The 18,279-nt window shown below is 42.1% G+C and overlaps 1 protein-coding gene across 1 annotated transcript; it reads left to right on the forward strand.

Annotated features, from left to right (window-relative positions):
- Nucleotides 1-15,922: 15,922 nt before the first annotated feature.
- Nucleotides 15,923-18,076, forward strand: LOC118944764 (E3 ubiquitin-protein ligase RNF186-like). Its single transcript, XM_036965550.1, has one exon. The coding sequence runs from the start codon at nucleotides 16,658-16,660 to the stop codon at nucleotides 17,402-17,404; it is 747 nt and encodes a 248-aa protein (XP_036821445.1). The 5' UTR covers nucleotides 15,923-16,657; the 3' UTR covers nucleotides 17,405-18,076.
- Nucleotides 18,077-18,279: the final 203 nt, after the last annotated feature.

Consider the following 18,279-nt stretch of genomic DNA (forward strand, 5'->3'; position numbering starts at 1 on the left):
GACCAGGTCAGAAAGGGGTAAGGGGGGGGTCAGAGAGGGGTAAGGGGTCAGAGGTGGTGAAGGAGAAGAAGAGCATTATTGTTGCACGCTCTCTCTCTCTCTCTTTCACATACGATAAAACATACTATTGTATGGGATGTTCAATCTGGTCTTCATACCATCATGGCCAGCCAATCATCCCCAGCTTACAATTGGCTCATTCATCCCTCCTCCACTCCCCTTAACTATTCCCCAGGTCGTTGCTGTAAATGAGAATGTGTTCTCAGTCAACTTACCTGGTAAAATATGGGTTAAATAACAATTCCAGCAAAGCATCAGTCTGTGACCACCAAGGCACACGCTGATCTGGCATACCATATCTGACTTATGGTGTGGGTATTTCTTATGGTGTGGGTATTTCTTATGGTGTGGATATTTCTTATGGTGTGGGTATTTCTTATGGTGTGGGTATTTCTTATGGTGTGGGTATTTCTTATGGTGTGGGTATTTCCAACAGTTTAACATGTCTTTCCTGTAATGAAACCACAGGTATGAATTGAATAGGTAGCAGGGGAAGAGAGAGAAAAGATGGATGGGTTGAAGAGCAGAGAAGAATCTCTTTTTGCAACCACAGGTGAGTTACGGTCCAGATGTTGACGAGACGTCTGCAGTGGAAGGGGTCCAGGTTCCAGTGTAAGCAAGGCGGGAAGGTGAAGACCTCGTGACCCAGCCCAGCTGACACCAGGAACAGGAAGTATAGCAGCCGATTCCTCCTCTCATACGGCGGCCTAGCAGACAGCTGTGGGGGGTACAGAGTTAGGACCTTGCATATTCGAAGAGGAGTAGTCTCTAGACCAGGGATCATCAACTAGATTGAGCCGCAAGCCAATTTTTTCTTGAGCGGATGGTCAGAGGTCTGGAACATAATAAGACTGCAAATTGACCGCAAGAAGCCTAAACAGATATAATATTTGACTAAAACAATCATTTCAAACCTTGATTACATGTGGGGACAGTGTCTTGACTCTTCGTGGTCATTCAAAATCCCACTTATTGTAAGAGTAGGGGTGTTCACCCCGGTGTCATGGCTAAATTCCCAACCTGGCCACATTCCATCCCTGCCACCTAATCATCCTCTTCCTTCCTAATTGCCATATATCACTCCTCACCTCTCCACCTGATAGCTGATGTGTGGTGAGCGTTCTGGCACAAAAATGGTCGCCGTGCATTACCCAGGTGGGTGCTACACATTGATGGTGGATGAGTTGAGTTTCCCCCTTACTATGTAAAGCGCTTGAGTACCTCAGTTGGTAGAAAAACGCTGTATAAATCCAATCAATTATTATTATTTCTATACGATCACGTATCTCTCTATATTATGTGTGGGGATACTTGGGAACACATTCAAATTACTTGGAGCTGATTTCCTGGTGTTTTTACACTATTTTATGTCCAAGAATTAAATATTAGAATTGTTGATTTTTTTTTTGCTCAGAAACCCCCCCGAGGACCAAACTGCTGACTGCTAGTTGGAAAACCCTGCTCTACACAGACAGGTTGCCTCCCACAATATAAGATCTGCGATATCTGATACTAGAAGATGAGGGAAACGTTACTGATTACAGTAAACTTTTTGCCACTCATTCACAGTGTAAAAGCACAGTAGCCTACAGCATAATAACAAAAAGGAGGCTCATTGCAGGTCATTGTCATTCCTATAGTTTTCACTCTTCTGTAACCATATCCTGACCAAGATAACTACTTGTAGCCTCAAATGAACATTTAGTGAGATCAACTACAGTATTTGTATATGGTATTTTCTACTCGTGTAGAAAATAATAGACCAGAGAGTATTGTTCTCAGTTCCAGCCTTTCAACAGCGTTGTCAGTTGCAAAGTCTTTTATCTCATGATTCACATGGATATGAAACGCAATTACTTCTGATTTTAATTTAGAAAAAATATTTTGTCTTTTGGAAAATAATTTGACCAAACATGTTTTAAGCACTGCCATTTCTGGTAGTCCCCATCAGGACATCCAATGTGTGATGGTAGGAAAAGAGAAACAGAACCATGTGCAGCAGATCCAGTTGTGACAAGTGTTGTAAAGTACTTAAGTAAAAACACTTTAAAGTACAACTTCAGTATTTTTGGGCGGTATCTGTACTTTACTATTTATATTTTGGACAACTTTTACTCCACTACATTCCTAAAGAAAGTTTCCCATACAGTTTCCCTGACACCCAAAAGTACTCATTACATTTTGAATGCTTAGCAGGACAGGAAAATGGTGTAATTCACACACTTAAAAGAGAGATCCCTGGTCATCCCTACTGCATCTGATCTGGCGGACTCACTAAACACAAATGCTTTGTTTGTAAATTATGTCTGAGTGTTGGAGTGTGCCCCTGGCTATCTGTAAAAAAAAAAAAATGTTTTTAAAGAAAGAACTTTGTGCGGTCTGGTTTGCTTAATATAAGGAATTTGAAATGATTCATACTTTTAGCTTTACTTTTCATACTTAAGTATATTTAAAACCAAATACTTTTACTCAAGTAGGACTTTACTGGGTGACTTTCACTTGAGTCATTTTTTATTAACGTATCTTTACTTATACTCAAGTATGAAAATTGGGTACTTTTTCCACCACTGGTTGTGACATGATCCTCGTCTGCGCCAGCCAAAAAACCATCAACAGTCCTCATCAGGCTGGAACGGCTGTTGATACTGAATGTCTGTTGTATCTAAGTTTAAAGTAGCCTAAACTAAACAATAGGCTAACTGCTCAAGTCAGGTTATAGGCTATGTAATGTTCCATTTGAATACCCTAACAAACACGGATGTTGGGTTGTTTATTTAGGCTAGCGCATGAGTTTCAAGTTTGGGGAAGCTTACAATTTATCCTTCCATTTCTACAAATCTGCATACCAGTTAGGATTTTCATGTGCACATTTTCATGGAACAGTTTCATTTAAATAATAACATTTTATTTTCTCAAAATCATTGTGACTTGTTAATCATACAAATCTGAATGAATCAAAAAGTTACAATTCAACAAATGCGAAAGCACACTGTGATTCATTGGCAGCTAAAGAAATGAGTGCATGCATGAAACTCAGCGATGGCCTGCCTATAGGCCAATGCAGCAGTAGGCCTATCATTTCCATTGTCCACTAAGTAAAAATACATAAGTGTAGAAAATATCCTGATGAAAATGACAGTTCTTTCAATCACATTCATCTCTCGACTCCACCCATCAGCCTCCCTTTCTTTCTGTCTTGACATTAACTATTGCTAGTGAAGTGCAACATTGTATCAAATCAATCAATGATTGGGTCCAGCCTGAAGCTGTCACTCTAGCATACTTACAACATTGTATCAAATTGCCTATTCCGGGCTGGAGTTTCCCCATCCAAGTGAGCTCAGGACAGACAGCTGTTTTGGGGAAAAGTGTTCAGGTATTTCATGATGTTTCCACTGGATATATCAGATCATGATATTTGCTATTTCACACTGAGGCTTGATGAGTATCCATCCATGTGTTGGAAAGGTTTTTCAAATACTGTTAAATAAACAGACTTTGTTGACTTGTGAGGTGAAGAAAACATTTCTGGGAAGGTCAGCTTATTAGTGGTGGACCTGTTGAGTTAAGACAATCAGAAATCAGACATCCCAAAATGGGCACTTTCCAATTTTGCTCACAGCAGGCAAGGGATACTCTTAGAAAAAAAAAATGGTACTATCTGGACCCTAAAAGGGTTATTTGGCTGTCCCCATAGGAGAACCCTTTTTTGTTCCATGTAGAACCCTATTGGGAACCATTTTCACAGAGGGTTCTACATGGTACCCAAAATAGATCTCCCTGCAACCAAAAAGGATTCTACCTGGACCCAAAAATGATTCTACTTGGACCCAAAAAGTGTTCTCCTATGGGGACACCCAAATAACCCTTTTTTTTGTGTAGGTCTTCTTCTATGCGTGATTAGGCCCGCACGCTCCCTCAACATTAACAGGACAGAGAAACCAGACATGCTCATTGCTCACATGGAGCACTCCAAACAGAAGACAATTAAATAATTGTCAAAACTCATACATTATGGTTATGAAATAAACCAAAAATGTGTTTCTCACAAGTGTAGCAGGTTTTGAAATCTGTAAAAACAGTTTCCACTCTGAGAATGGTAAATGACTGTAATTAATACATGCAAGAAATTAATGTAACCAAATTATGGGGATTAATGGTACATTTACTACTGGTGACAAAGAGTACCAGTCAAAGGTTTGGACACACCTACTCATTCAAGGGTTTTTCTTTATTAGTACTATTTTCTACATTGTAGAATAAAAATGAAGACATCAAAACTATAAAATAACACATATGGAATCATGTTGTAACCAGTGTTAAACAAATCAAAATTGATTTTATATATTGGAGATTCTATGGCATTCTGCATTAGCATCGAACAGCCCCCGTGATATGCAACTTTTCAGGGAAGTTAGAAACCAATATACACAGGCAGTTAGAAAAGCCAAGGCTAGCTTTTTCAAGCAGAAATTTGCTTCCTGCAACACAAACTCAAAAAAGTTCTGGGACACTGTAAAGTCCATGGAGAATAAAAACACCTCCTCCCAGCTGCCCCCTGCACCCCCCACAGCAACTCGCCCAAGCCTTCCCCATTTCTCCTTCTCACAAATCCAGTCAGCTGATGTTATGAAAGAGCTACAAAATCTGGACCCCTGCCAATCAGCCAGGCTAGACAATCTGGACCCTTTCTTTCTAAAATTATCTGCCGAAATTGTTGCCACCGCTATTACTAGCCTGTTCAACCTCTCTTTCGTGTCGTCTGAGATTCCCAAAGTTTGGAAAGCAGCTGCGGTCATCCCCCTCTTCAAAGGGGGGGACAATCTTGACCCAAACTGCTACAGACCTATATCTATCCTACCCTGCCTTTCTAAGGTATTCGAAAGCCAAGTCAACAAACAGATTTCCGACCATTTCCAATCCCATCATACCTTCTCCGATATGCAATTTGGTTTCAGAGCTGGTCATGGGTGCACCTCAGCCACGCTCAAGGTCCTAAACGATATCTTAACCACCATTGATAAGAAACAATACTGTGCAGCCGTATTCATTGACCTGGCCAAGGCTTGCGACTCTTGTCAATCACCACATCCTCATCGGCAGAATCGACAGCCTTGGTTTCTCAAATGATTGCCTGGCCTGGTTCACCAACTACTTCTCTGATAGAGTTCAGTGTGTCAAATCGGAGGGTCTGTTGTCCGGGCCTCTTGCAGTCTCTATGGGGGTGCCACAGGGTTCAATTCTTGGACCAACTCTTCTTTGTATACATCAATGATGTCTCTCTTGCTGCTGGGGAGTCTCTGATCCACCTCTACGCAGACGACACCATTCTGTATACTTCTGGCCCTTCTTTGGACACTGTGTTAACAACCCTCCAGGCGAGCTTCAATGCCATACAACTCTCCTTCCGTGGCCTCCAACTACTCTTAAATACAAGTAAAACTAAATACACGCTCTTCAACCGATTGCTGCCTGCACCTGCCCGCCTGTCCAACATCACTACTCTGGACGGCTCTGACTTAGAATATGTGGACAACTACAAATACCTAGGTGTCTGATTAGACTGTAAACTCTCCTTCCAGACTCACATTAAGCATCTCCAATCCAAAATTAAATCGGCTTCCTGTTTCGCAACAAAGCATCCTTCACTCTTGCTGCCAAACATACCCTTGTAAAACTGACCATCCTACCAATCCTCGACTTTGGCGATGTCATTTACAAAATAGCCTCCAATACCCTACTCAATAAATTGGATGCAGTCTATCACAGTGCCATCCGTTTTGTCACCAAAGCCCCATATACTACCCACCACTGCGACCTGTACGCTCTCGTTAGCTGGCCCTCGCTTCATACTCGTCACCAAACCCACTGGCTCCAGGTCATCTACAAGACCCTGCTAGGTAAAGTCCACCCTTATCTCAGCTCGCTGGTCACCATAGCAGCACCCACCTGTAGCACACGCCCCAGCAGGTATATCTCTCTGGTCACCCCCAAAACCAATTCTTCCTTTGGCCGCCTCTCCTTCCAGTTCTCTGCTGCCAATGACTGGAACGAACTACAAAAATCTCTGAAACTGGAAACACTTCTCACTCACTAGCTTTAAGCACCAGATGTCAGAGCAGCTCACAGATTACTGCACCTGTACATAGCCCATCTATAATTTAGCCCAAACAACTACCTCTTTCCCTACCTTATTTATTTTGCTCCTTTGCACCCCATTATTTCTATCTCTACTTTGCACATTCTTCCACTGCAAATCAACCATTCCAGTGTTTTACTTGCTATATTGTATTTACTTTGCCAACATGGCCTTCTTTTGCCTTTACCTCCCTTATCTCACCTCACTTGCTCACATTGTACATAGACTTATTTTTTTACTGTATTATTGACTGTATGTTTGTTTTTACTCCATGTGTAACTCTGTGTTGTTGTATGTGTCTAATTGCTTTACTTTATCTTGGCCAGGTCGCAAATGTAAATGAGAACCTGTTCTCAACTTGCCTACCTGGTTAAATAAACGTGAAATAAAATAAATAAAAATTCTTCAAAGTAGCCACCCTTTGCCTTGATGACAGCTTTACATACTCTTGTCATTCTCTCAACCAGCTTCATGAGGTTGTCAACTGGAATGCATCTCAATTAACAGGTGTGCCTTGTTAAAAGTACATTTTTGGAATTTCTTTCCTTCTTAATGCGTGTGAGCCAATCAGTTGTGTTGTGACAAGGTAGGGGTGAAATACAGAAGATAGCCCGATTTTGTAAAATACATATTATGCCAAGAACAGCTTAAATAAACAAAGATAAATTACAGTATATCATTACTTTAAGACATGGTCAGTCAATCCAGAAAATTTCAGGAACTTTGAAAGTTTATTCAAGCGCTATGATGAAACTGGCTCTCATGAGGACCGCCACAGGAAAGAAAGACACAGAGTTACCTCTGCTGCAGAGGATAAGTTCATTAGAGTTACCAGCCTCAGAAATCGGCAATTAACTGCACCTCAGATTGCAGCCCAAATAAATGCTTCACAGATTTCAAGTAACATACACATCTCAACATCAACTGTTCAGAAGAGACTGCGTGAATCAGGCCTTCATGGTTGAATTTCTGCAGAGACACCACTACTAAAGGACACCAATAAGAAGAAGAAACTTGCTTGGGCCAAGAAACACGAGCAATGGACATTGGACAGGTGGAAATTTGTCCTTTGGTATGATGAGTCCAAATTTGAGATTTTTGTATCCAACCCCTGTGTCTTTTGAGACACAGAGTAGGGGAACGGATGATCTCTGCATGTGTGGTTCCCACCATGAAACATGGAGGAAGAGATGTGATGGTGCGGGGATGCTTTGCTAGTGACACTGTCAGTGATTTATTTAGAATTCATGGCACACTTAACCAGCATGACTGCCACACAATTCTGCAGCAATATGCCATCCCATCTAGTTTGCGCTTAGTGTGACTACCATTTGTTTTTCAAGAGGACAATGACATAAAACACACCCCCAGGCTGTGTAAGGGCTATTTGACCAAGGAGAGTGATAGAGTGCTGCATCATCTGACCTCAACCCAGTTGAGATGGTTTGGAATGAGTTGGACCGCAGAGTGAAGGAACAGCAGCCAACAAGTGCACAGCATATGTGGAACTCCTTCAAGACTGTTGGAAATGCATTCCTTATGAAGCTGGTTGAGAGAATGCCAAGAGTGTGCAAAGCTGTCATCAAGGCAAAGGGTGACTACTTTGAAGAATCTCAAATATAAAAAAACATTTTTATTTGTTTAACACTTTGGTTACAACATGATTCCATGTGTTATTTCATAGTTTTGATGTCTTCACTATTTTTCTACAATGTAGAAAATAGTACAAATAAAGAAAAACCCTTGAATGAGTAGGTGTGTCCAAACGTTTGACTGGTACTGTATGTAAATGAGGAATTTATAACAAAATAAACAATCCAAGTGCAAACAATTCATGCAATGAAACAATGAATGCACAAGAATTGGTGGTAGACAGGTAAGGCATTTCAGAGAGACACGCCTATATCTTCACCACGCACCCCTCCCCTTCTACTTGTCTCAACATTTTAAGTTATACTCAAGGCACATTATCTTCACACGTATTTTTTATGCTTTTCACTGACAGCCGCAACTTGATAATCAGCCAGGCCTACTGCCACGCGCCCTGCCCAAATTGGAATAGCCTATGCATTTTTGATTTATAACAATCCACAGCTATTTTTTTTAAAGAAGCTGATGATCCTCTGTAGCTAAGTCATGCTCTCTGGTGAAGTATTTTGAATGATTTAATTAATTTCTCTATAGACAGGTGTAAATATATAATGTTGTATTTCAATTTACTTTAAACCTAAACCTATTTAAACCTTATTCAAAAAGTAGGCTACCTTTGCACGTTCGGCCAAAATATTTCCAGCATCTGAACAGTACACTGTGTACCTGCCAACTTTCCTTCAATTCCCATGGCTGAAATTATCTCACTGGAGAAAGCATCCAAGAGAGTGAAACAGCACCCATCTGTCTTACATGATGTAGCCCCAGCCAGGTCACCCGTGATTACAAGTCAGTATTGGACGTCCATCCATGTCAGGAGATGACGTGGAAACCGGCCACTAAGGGCAACAGTGAGCCATATTACCTTCAAGTAGGTTTCAGGCAGATGGGCGTAAGCATCTGCCAAAGGTTGCATGTCCAATGTTTTTGAAATTTTGGTGTAAAGCCTATCCCAAACCTTACCCCTTCGGAGTTAATGCTTACCCTTAAGATTTTGGAGATAATGACTAAACTTAACCTTAAACACTTTGGAACAAGTTAGAAATTTGAGAAACATGGATGAACGTCTAATTCTGTCGTAGTCCATGTATCTGATGTGTTTTGGCCGTAAAGAGTATGAGATGCCATACTTTTTTTGATCAGACAGCATCAGATACATGGGCTACACATACTGAGACAGAAGGGAGATGTTTTGCTCACTCGGATGCTTTATCTGAGATTGATATGTCTTTCTGTCGGTGAACATCTCAGCCAAATAAATGACCAATATTTAAATATTTGATTTGGTTGGGAAAGGAGGGCTGCCCAGGCACCCTAATGCCTGCCATGGGAAGGTAGCCTATAGCCCACTGGGCACAGACATCAATTCACATTTGGTTGAGTTGTCATAGGCTATGTAATGTCCCATTTGAATACATAATTTGCCTTACATTGATGACTTTATGCCAATCCACTTTTTTCCAAGTTGATTCAACATCATCACATTGACTGTTTTGGTTGAAATTACTTGGAAACAACGTCGATTCAACCAGTTTTAACCCAGTGGGAGCTTACTTTCTTCTGTTTCTCCAATTCAAAAACTCATTCAAATCTCATGGAAAAGTTTACACTTACGACAACATTGTATTGAGTTTCCTTGTGTTTGTAATTTGAGTTGCTGTCCTGTTCATTGGTAATAGTGTGCCCATTACTGCACCGGAGTCAAGCAAGTGTCAGGTGCGTCCGCATCCCAGAGCAGGGTCTCCCACAGTGGGTGCGCCCAGTTTCCGTTCTGATTGGCAGGGGCGATGGGGAACAGACCCCATGCCCTCTGGAACTTGGCCACAAGCTCCAGACCAGATATTTAAGCAGTTTGTTTGTGCCTACCAGTCTATTCTCATACAGTAGCCTATGAGGTGTATGAGAATAGACTGGCAGGTACAGACTCCGACAGAGTATGTTAGCGACCCTGAGCATCCCACAGAGGTGTGCAGGTGCGGGATAAGCCAGGAGCACCGAGCTGTCAAAGCCAGACGTGTTCATGTATTTATTTACCCCTTTTCTCCCCAATTTCGTGGTATCCAATTGGGAGTTACAGTCTTGTCTTATCGCTGAAACTCCCTTACGGACTCGGAAAAGGCGAAGTTCAAGAGCCGTGCGTCCTCCGAAACACAACTTAAACAAGCCATACTGCTTCTTGACACAATGCCCACTTAACCCGGAAGCCAGCCGCACCAATGTGTTGGAGGAAACACAGTACACCTGGCGATTGTGTCAGCGTGCACTGCACCCGGCCCGCCACAGGAGTCGCTAGTCCGCGATGGGACAAGGACATCCCTGCTGGCCAAACCCTCCCTTAGACCCGGATGACACTGGGCCAGTGGTGCGCCGCCCCATGGGTCTCCTGACCTTTAGACTAGGTGATACGATCAGCCACTGTTTTTAAAACCCTTGTTACAACCTGGCTCAAGATTATAACAAACAATGGGAAACCACACACTGAGTAAAGGAATAACAACATGAAATAATTCCATAAATAAAGTAAACACTCAACAATAATCAGATGAGGCATGGAGGTGAGTAAATTAGGTCTCAACTGCCAAAGACACAACGAAACAACCAAAGGTATGCATGGAGAGAGGAATCTCTTGCTGAACGGGGAAACAGTGCCTTTATGCCACTGCAGAGCTTTCACAGGTGTGCCCAATCAGCACTGACGACCTTCCCAGCTGTGCCCACCAGTCGTACTCCGCCCACTAATCTCCTGCAGGAAGTAAGCGCAGCAAAACCCAGTAGACAGAGTAGGGAGGGGCCATCACACCCTTATATTTACTTTTTAAAAGATTGGTAACGTATTCTAATAGGTTTATGCTAATCGGCCTATAACTGAGATGACAATGTAGTCTATGTTTATATGCAGGGTGGGTGTGAATCTTAACTTGTTTTAGTCTTTTTTTTTTTTTTTTTTAAACATATAGCCTAATGAGGCCAAATGGGGTTAAGGCTATGCTTACATGCCTTTATTCAATAAATGATATTGAACATGAAGACTTAATGGGTCTAATAAAATATATAGCTTAAGTCGGAAGTTTACATACACTTAGGTTGGAGTCATTAAAACTCGTTTTTCAACCACTCCACAAATGTATTGTTAACAAACTATAGTTTAGGCAAGTCGGTTAGGACATCTACTTTGTGCATGACACAAGTAATTTTTCCAGCAATTGTTTACAGACAGATTATTTCACTTATAATTCACTGTATCACAATTCCAGAGGGTCAAAAGTTTACATACACTAAATTGACTGTGCCTTTAAACAGCTTGGAACATTCCAGAAAATGATGTCATGGCTTTGGAAGCTTCTAATAGGCTAATTGACATCATTTGAATCAATTGGAGGTGTACCTGTGGATGTATTTCAAGGCCTCCCTTCAAACTCAGTGCCTCTTTGATTGACATCATGGAAAAATCAAAAGAAATCAGCCAAGACCTCAGAAAAGGAATTGTAGACCTCCACAAGTTCTGGTTCATCCTTGGGAACAAATATCAAAATGCCTGAAGGTACCACGTTCATCTGTACAAACAATAGTACACAAGTATAAACACCATGGGACCACGCAGCCGTCATACTGCTCAGGAAGGAGACGCGTTCTGTCTCCTAGAGATGAACGCACTTTGGTGCGAGAAGTGCAAATCAATCCCAGAACAACAGCAAAGGACCTTGTGAAGATGCTGGAGGAAACAGGCACAAAAATATCTATATCCACAGTAAAACGAGTCCTATATCAACATAACCAGAAAGGCCACTCAGCAAGGAAGAAGCCACTGCTCCAAAACTACCATAAAAAAAGTCAGACTATGGTTTGCAACTGCAAATGGGGACAAAGATCGTACTTTTTGGAGAAATGTCGTCTGGTCTGATGAAACAAAAATAGAACTGTTTGGCCATAATGACCATCGTTATGTTTGAAGGAAAAGGGGGAGGCTTGCAAGCCAAAGAACACCATCCCAACCGTGAAGCATGGGGGTGGCAGCATCATGTTGTGGGGGTGCTTTGCTGCAGGAGGGACTGGTGCACTTAACAAAATACAGTGCCTTGCGAAAGTATTCGGCCCCCTTGACCTTTGCGACCTTTTGCCACATTTCAGGCTTCAAACATAAAGATATAAAACTGTATTTTTTTGTGAAGAATCAACAACAAGTGGGACACAATCATGAAGTGGAACGACATTTATTGGATATTTCAAACTTTTTTAACAAATCAAAAACTGAAAAATTGGGCATGCAAAATTATTCAGCCCCTTTACTTTCAGTGCAGCAAACTCTCTCCAGAAGTTCAGTGAGGATCTCTGAATGATCCAATGTTGACCTAAATGACTAATGATGATAAATACAATCCACCTGTGTGTAATCAAGTCTCCGTATAAATGCACCTGCACTGTGATAGTCTCAGAGGTCCGTCAAAAGCGCAGAGAGCATCATGAAGAACAAGGAACACACCAGGCAGGTCCGGGATGCTGTTGTGAAGAAGTTAAAGCCGGATTTGGATACAAAAAGATTTCCCAAGCTTTAAACATCCCAAGGAGCACTGTGCAAGCGATAATATTGAAATTGAAGGAGTATCAGACCACTGCAAATCTACCAAGACCTGGCCGTCCCTCTAAACTTTCAGCTCATACAAGGAGAAGACTGATCAGAGATGCAGCCAAGAGGCCCATGATCACTCTGGATGAACTGCAGAGATCTACAGCTGAGGTGGGAGACTCTGTCCATAGGACAACAATCAGTTGTATATTGCACAAATCTGGCCTTTATGGAAGAGTGGCAAGAAGAAAGCCATTTCTTAAAGATATCCATAAAAAGTGTTGTTTAAAGTTTGCCACAAGCCACCTGGGAGACACACCAAACATGTGGAAGAAGGTGCTCTGGTCAGATGAAACCAAAATTGAACTTTTTGGCAACAATGCAAAACGTTATGTTTGGCGTAAAAGCAACACAGCTCATCACCCTGAACACACCATCCCCACTGTCAAACATGGTGGTGGCAGCATCATGGTTTGGGCCTGCTTTTCTTCAGCAGGGACAGGGAAGATGGTTAAAATTGATGGGAAGATGGATGGAGCCAAATACAGGACCATTCTGGAAGAAAACCTGATGGAGTCTGCAAAAGACCTGAGACTGGGACGGAGATTTGTCTTCCAACAAGACAATGATCCAAAACATAAAGCAAAATCTACAATGGAATGGTTCAAAAATAAACATATCCAGGTGTTAGCATGGCCAAGTCAAAGTCCAGACCTGAATCCAATCGAGAATCTGTGGAAAGAACTGAAAACTGCTGTTCACAAATGCTCTCCATCCAACCTAACTGAGCTCGAGCTGTTTTGCAAGGAGGAATGGGAAAAAATGTCAGTCTCTCGATGTGCAAAACTGATAGAGACATACCCCAAGCGACTTACAGCTGTAATCGCAGCAAAAGGTGGCGCTACAAAGTATTAACTTAAGGGGGCTGAATAATTTTGCACGCCCAATTTTTCAGTTTTTGATTTGTTAAAAAAGTTTGAAATATCCAATAAATGTCGTTCCACTTCATGATTGTGTCCCACTTGTTGTTGATTCTTCACAAAAAAATACAGTTTTATATCTTTATGTTTGAAGCCTGAAATGTGGCAAAAGGTCGCAAAGTTCAAGGGGGCCGAATACTTTCGCAAGGCACTGTAGATGGCATCATGAGGATGGAAAATTATGTTGATATATTGAAGCAACATCTCAAGACATCAGTCAGGATGTTAAAGCTTGACCCCAAGCATGCTTCCAAAGTTGTGGCAAAATGGCTTAAGGACAACAAAGTCAAGGTATTGGAGTGGCCATCACATAGCCCTGACCTCAATCCCATAGAACATTTGTGGGCAGAACTGAAAAAGCGTGTGTGAGCAAGGAGGCCTACAAACCTGACTCAGTTACACCAGCTCTGTCAGGAGGAATGGTCTAAAATTCACCCAACTTATTGTGGGAAGCTTGTGGAAGGCTACCTGAAACGTTTGACCCAAGTTAAACAATTTAAAGGCAACGCTACCAAATACGAATTGAGTGTATGTAAACTTCTGACCCACTGGGAATGTGCTGAAATAAATAAAAGCTGAAATAAATCATTCTCTCTACTATTATTCTGACATTTCACATTCTTAAAATAAAGTAGTGATCCTAACTGACCTAAGACAGGGAATTTTTACTCTGATTGAATGTCAGGAATTGTGACAAACTGAGTTTAAATGTATTTGGCTAAGGTGTAAGTAAACTCCTGACTTCAACTGTATCTACTTTAGACATACAAAATAATAAGACAATTAGGCTTAGTCTACAATATTCCCAAAACTGGATATGCTGCAAGGTGCAAATTGCCTTTGTCCGTTTAGGTTATAGGCCAACCGAATATTATAATATCCCTTTGAGACCCGAAAAAAAAGTATTGGATTCGTTATTTATTTTTTACATAAGTGTTTGGGGTGAGAGAAAAAAACATGTTACCAATAAACAAAAATACATCGTTTTTTCTATTTTATTTTAAGTGCAAAATTGTCCCCTTTAGTTTTCATTAGGACACTAAATATTTTTACATCAGTTTCTATAACCCAGAGGCGCAACATCGCGAGACTTCAGGGAACGCTGGTGAAATACGACCAAACAGACTTGGCCAGGGTTTGAGAATCAATGAGAGAAGCAAACAATTCTTCCTTAGTTGTTCATTTTCTAAAAATGTAAAGGCACAACCTAGATTCGAGCCAATGTTTTAAGTAGTTTAACTTTAACGTCGTTAAAGTGACACGTTTTCATTTTCATAAAAAACAACTTTATATTAGAATACCTTTGATTTGACGACCTAAACATGCGCAGTTTGGCGCGAGACGACCGTTAGAACTGATGAAGGCTGCCTTTCAAACTCATGAAAGACATTTGTCCACTCACCCTCGCTTGATGCCCTTGGGGAAATCTCCGCGGCCATATTTGTCGTCGGTCCAAATGATTAGCCAAGCTGCAACGTAGGCCCCTCAGCCCTAGTTTTTAATGGAGTTTGCGAGTGTACAACTATGTTCACTTCAGGGCCTGAAACGCCCCATAATTCAATTCGCGATGATTGTACGTCTGCAAAGAAAAGTCCGCCAAAACTTTAATGTCAATATTGAGTCAACATACAAGTGTAAATAAAAACGAATGTAAATAAATTAGAAATTGTGCTACGAATGCACAAACACTTCTCGTAAAAGTAATGATGTTTTTGTTTGGTTAGCTTTTGGAAATTGTAGAAATCAAATATTTTCCTTCAGAAGTAGCTAGACAGGCTAGCGTTAGTTAGGTAATTAATTTGCTAGCTATCATACAGTACGCGTATATTAATAATTATATAGTTAATATAAGTACTTAACATAATTGACGGTAGTGCATATAAAGCACCCACAAGCTACTGGTGTATGCCGGTGGATGAAAACACAATTGTCGCGGGATGAACGAATGACAATTTTCCGGGCAAGGGCTGTCCATTTAAAATTAATTCCTTCCTCCCTCGACCCTTGTCCTGCAAGTGTAAACAGACGTCATGAGACGTCATCAGAAGTGTCCACTTAATTTGAGGGCTGAGTGGAGAGTGTTTGGAATGCAACCGAATTGTTTCTACGCAAGAGCTTTGCTAGCCAACGTTGTCACGACATTGCCTACAAGTGTGATCAGTTTATCTTCATACTGTACTGCCTTTGATTACAGTCAATGGGTAGCCTACAGTAGGTGAAAAACGTAGTTGCGGCATCCGGGTGTCCACTACAGAGGATATTTCTTGATAAACTCATATTTAGCTCATATTTAATGTGAAAATGTTTTACACAGTCCTGACAACTCACTAAACTATTCCTGTATATTTACTTAGGCCTACTAGAAACAGTTTGAATATAAAACTCATAAAAATTATAAATAATAATTGGGCTACACACACTTATTTTCAAATGTGCTAATTTTGATGGAAGACATTTTTGTTTAGAACCAGGAAGATAAAGTTGTCAAGGTCACACACCCACACCTGATATCACTGAAAAGCAGGACTGAATACAGTGTCTTGTATGGCCTCAGAGATACGGACCAAGAACTGATGTACACTAGAGAGGACAACAATTAATTGCTGGGTCTCAGGAGGATATCAAACAAAACAGTATGAACACAGTTCATGTCACAGAGGGACCAATATGAAACTTTGACTTTTTGACAGAGTCTATCGTGTAAACTCGAAATGTTTTGATTTAATTATGGCACATTTCTTCTGTCTGGCATGATGGCAACGGACCTTGTTATCTCTACATCTCCTCTCGGTCTAACTCCCAGAGAGGACTGAAAACGGTGTCTATTGGCCTCTCCTTTCAACCCGAGCGGTTTCCACCAACCGATAGGAAAGATAACAACCATGAACTGTGTGTCAATAGCCGCCTCGCTGTCTCCTCTCAATGCGGGTTGAGCACAGATCACTCCGGCGGATTAACCAACCCTCGCATCGAAGAGTCGTCACGAGCATTACATCACCGATTCCACACCCGAAGCGTAAAATGAGACCCATGTATTTTTAACCAGCGGATATGAACACTGATGATGAGGGGATACAACTGGATTTTCATTTTTTGACGTCGTGGGGGATTATACAAATATATCAACAATTTCAACGTCGGCTATACAATTCATCAGAGAGATGATGGCGTTTTTATGAACGGGGGATAGACGAACACCGTCATCAGCATCTCTGCCTCTCGGCTCCTTTGTGTTCGTAGAGAATGTGATCGGCGAAAGATGACATGGCAGAGGTAGATTCAGCATCCAGTGGAGCAGAACAACCGAGCAGCCTGGAGACAGCATTCCCGTACGAGGAGTATGAATGCAAAATATGTTACAATTATTTCGACCTTGACCGTCGCGCGCCCAAGATTTTAGAATGCTTGCACACATTTTGCGAGGAGTGCCTGAACACTCTCCATCTCCGCGAGGAGCGTCCATGGCGCATCAGCTGCCCTATATGTCGCCACAGGACACCCGTACCGGACTATCGGATACAAAACCTACCCAATAATACCAAGGTAACGGAGGATTTCCCATTGTACATTGACTCTGATCCTCTGCCTCAGGATGCTTTGCCCCTCTACCCTCCCCGGTTGCACCCCGCACTCGTCGCCCTCAGGCGCGAGGAGGCATCGGGGGCGTCCACGAGCCAAGCTACCCCCTCCACTACCTTGTCCACTGCCACTACCCTTTCCCAGGACTCGGTGCGCTATGGAAGCTGTCAGAGCTGCAAGCGAGTTGCCCTTACTACGGGCTGTGTGTGCGTGATCTTCTCCTTTCTGTCCATGCTGGTTCTGCTCTTCATGGGCCTGATCTTCGTGCACAGTCACAGCAGCCCGCCCTCGCCCGCGGGACCCATCTGCCTGTCGGTGGCCAGCATCCTGGCCATGTTCTCGGTGGTAGTCACGTGGCTGATCTGCTGGTTAAAATATAGACCCGATCATGAGACAGGACGCTCATCTGGAACGAATAGGCGGAACGCCTGATGATGAAGATGAAGATGATCATGTTGATAATGGGATGTGTGTGATTTATGTATATACTGCTGTATATATAATGTCTGTATAATGTCCCTCCCTTCCTTTACTTTTTTAGAAATATACATTGTCCAGAATGGCCTTTTAACAGTAGGATATAGCAAACACCATATAAAGGCCTTCACCTGCTCACTGAGCAGTAAGCCTACAGTAAGTAGCCTACCATTTGATAAATGCATAAATGCACTTGTATGCCTACCTATGGTAGGCTCATATGATGATAGGTAACCTTGCCTGAGACCTAGATTAACTGCCTGTTGCTCCCAGACTAGACTGGTTGAATGCACTGAGTTGAGGACCAGGGTTTGATACCAGTTTCCTGAAAAGTATACACTACCCACTATGCCTCTCACTATCAAAACCTGTCCTTGAGTAGTCACAAATATACACTACATGATAAAAAAAATGGACACCTGCCCGTCAAACATCTCATTTCAAAACCATGGGCATTAATATGGAGTTGGTCCCCCTTTACTGCCTCCACTCTACTGGGAAGGCATTCTCGATGTTGGAACATTGCTGCGGGGACTTGCTTCCATTCAGCCACAAGAGCATTACTGAGGTTGGAACTGATGTTGGGTGATTAGGCCTGGCTCACAGTCGGCGTTCCAAGTCATCCCAAAGCTGTTCGATGGGGTTGAGGTCAGGGCTCTGTGCAGGCCAGTCAAGTTTTTCCACACCAATCTCGACAAACCATTTCTCTATGGACCTCATTTTGTGCACAGGGGCAATGGTGGCGGGTTTTACACCACTCCAGCCAACGCTTGGCATTGCTCATTGTGATCTTAGACTTGTGTGCGGCTGCCCGGCCATGGAAACCCATT

Source organism: Oncorhynchus mykiss, chromosome 27 (assembly GCF_013265735.2).
Source record: "Oncorhynchus mykiss isolate Arlee chromosome 27, USDA_OmykA_1.1, whole genome shotgun sequence".
Classification (NCBI taxonomy): Eukaryota; Metazoa; Chordata; class Actinopteri; order Salmoniformes; family Salmonidae; genus Oncorhynchus; species Oncorhynchus mykiss.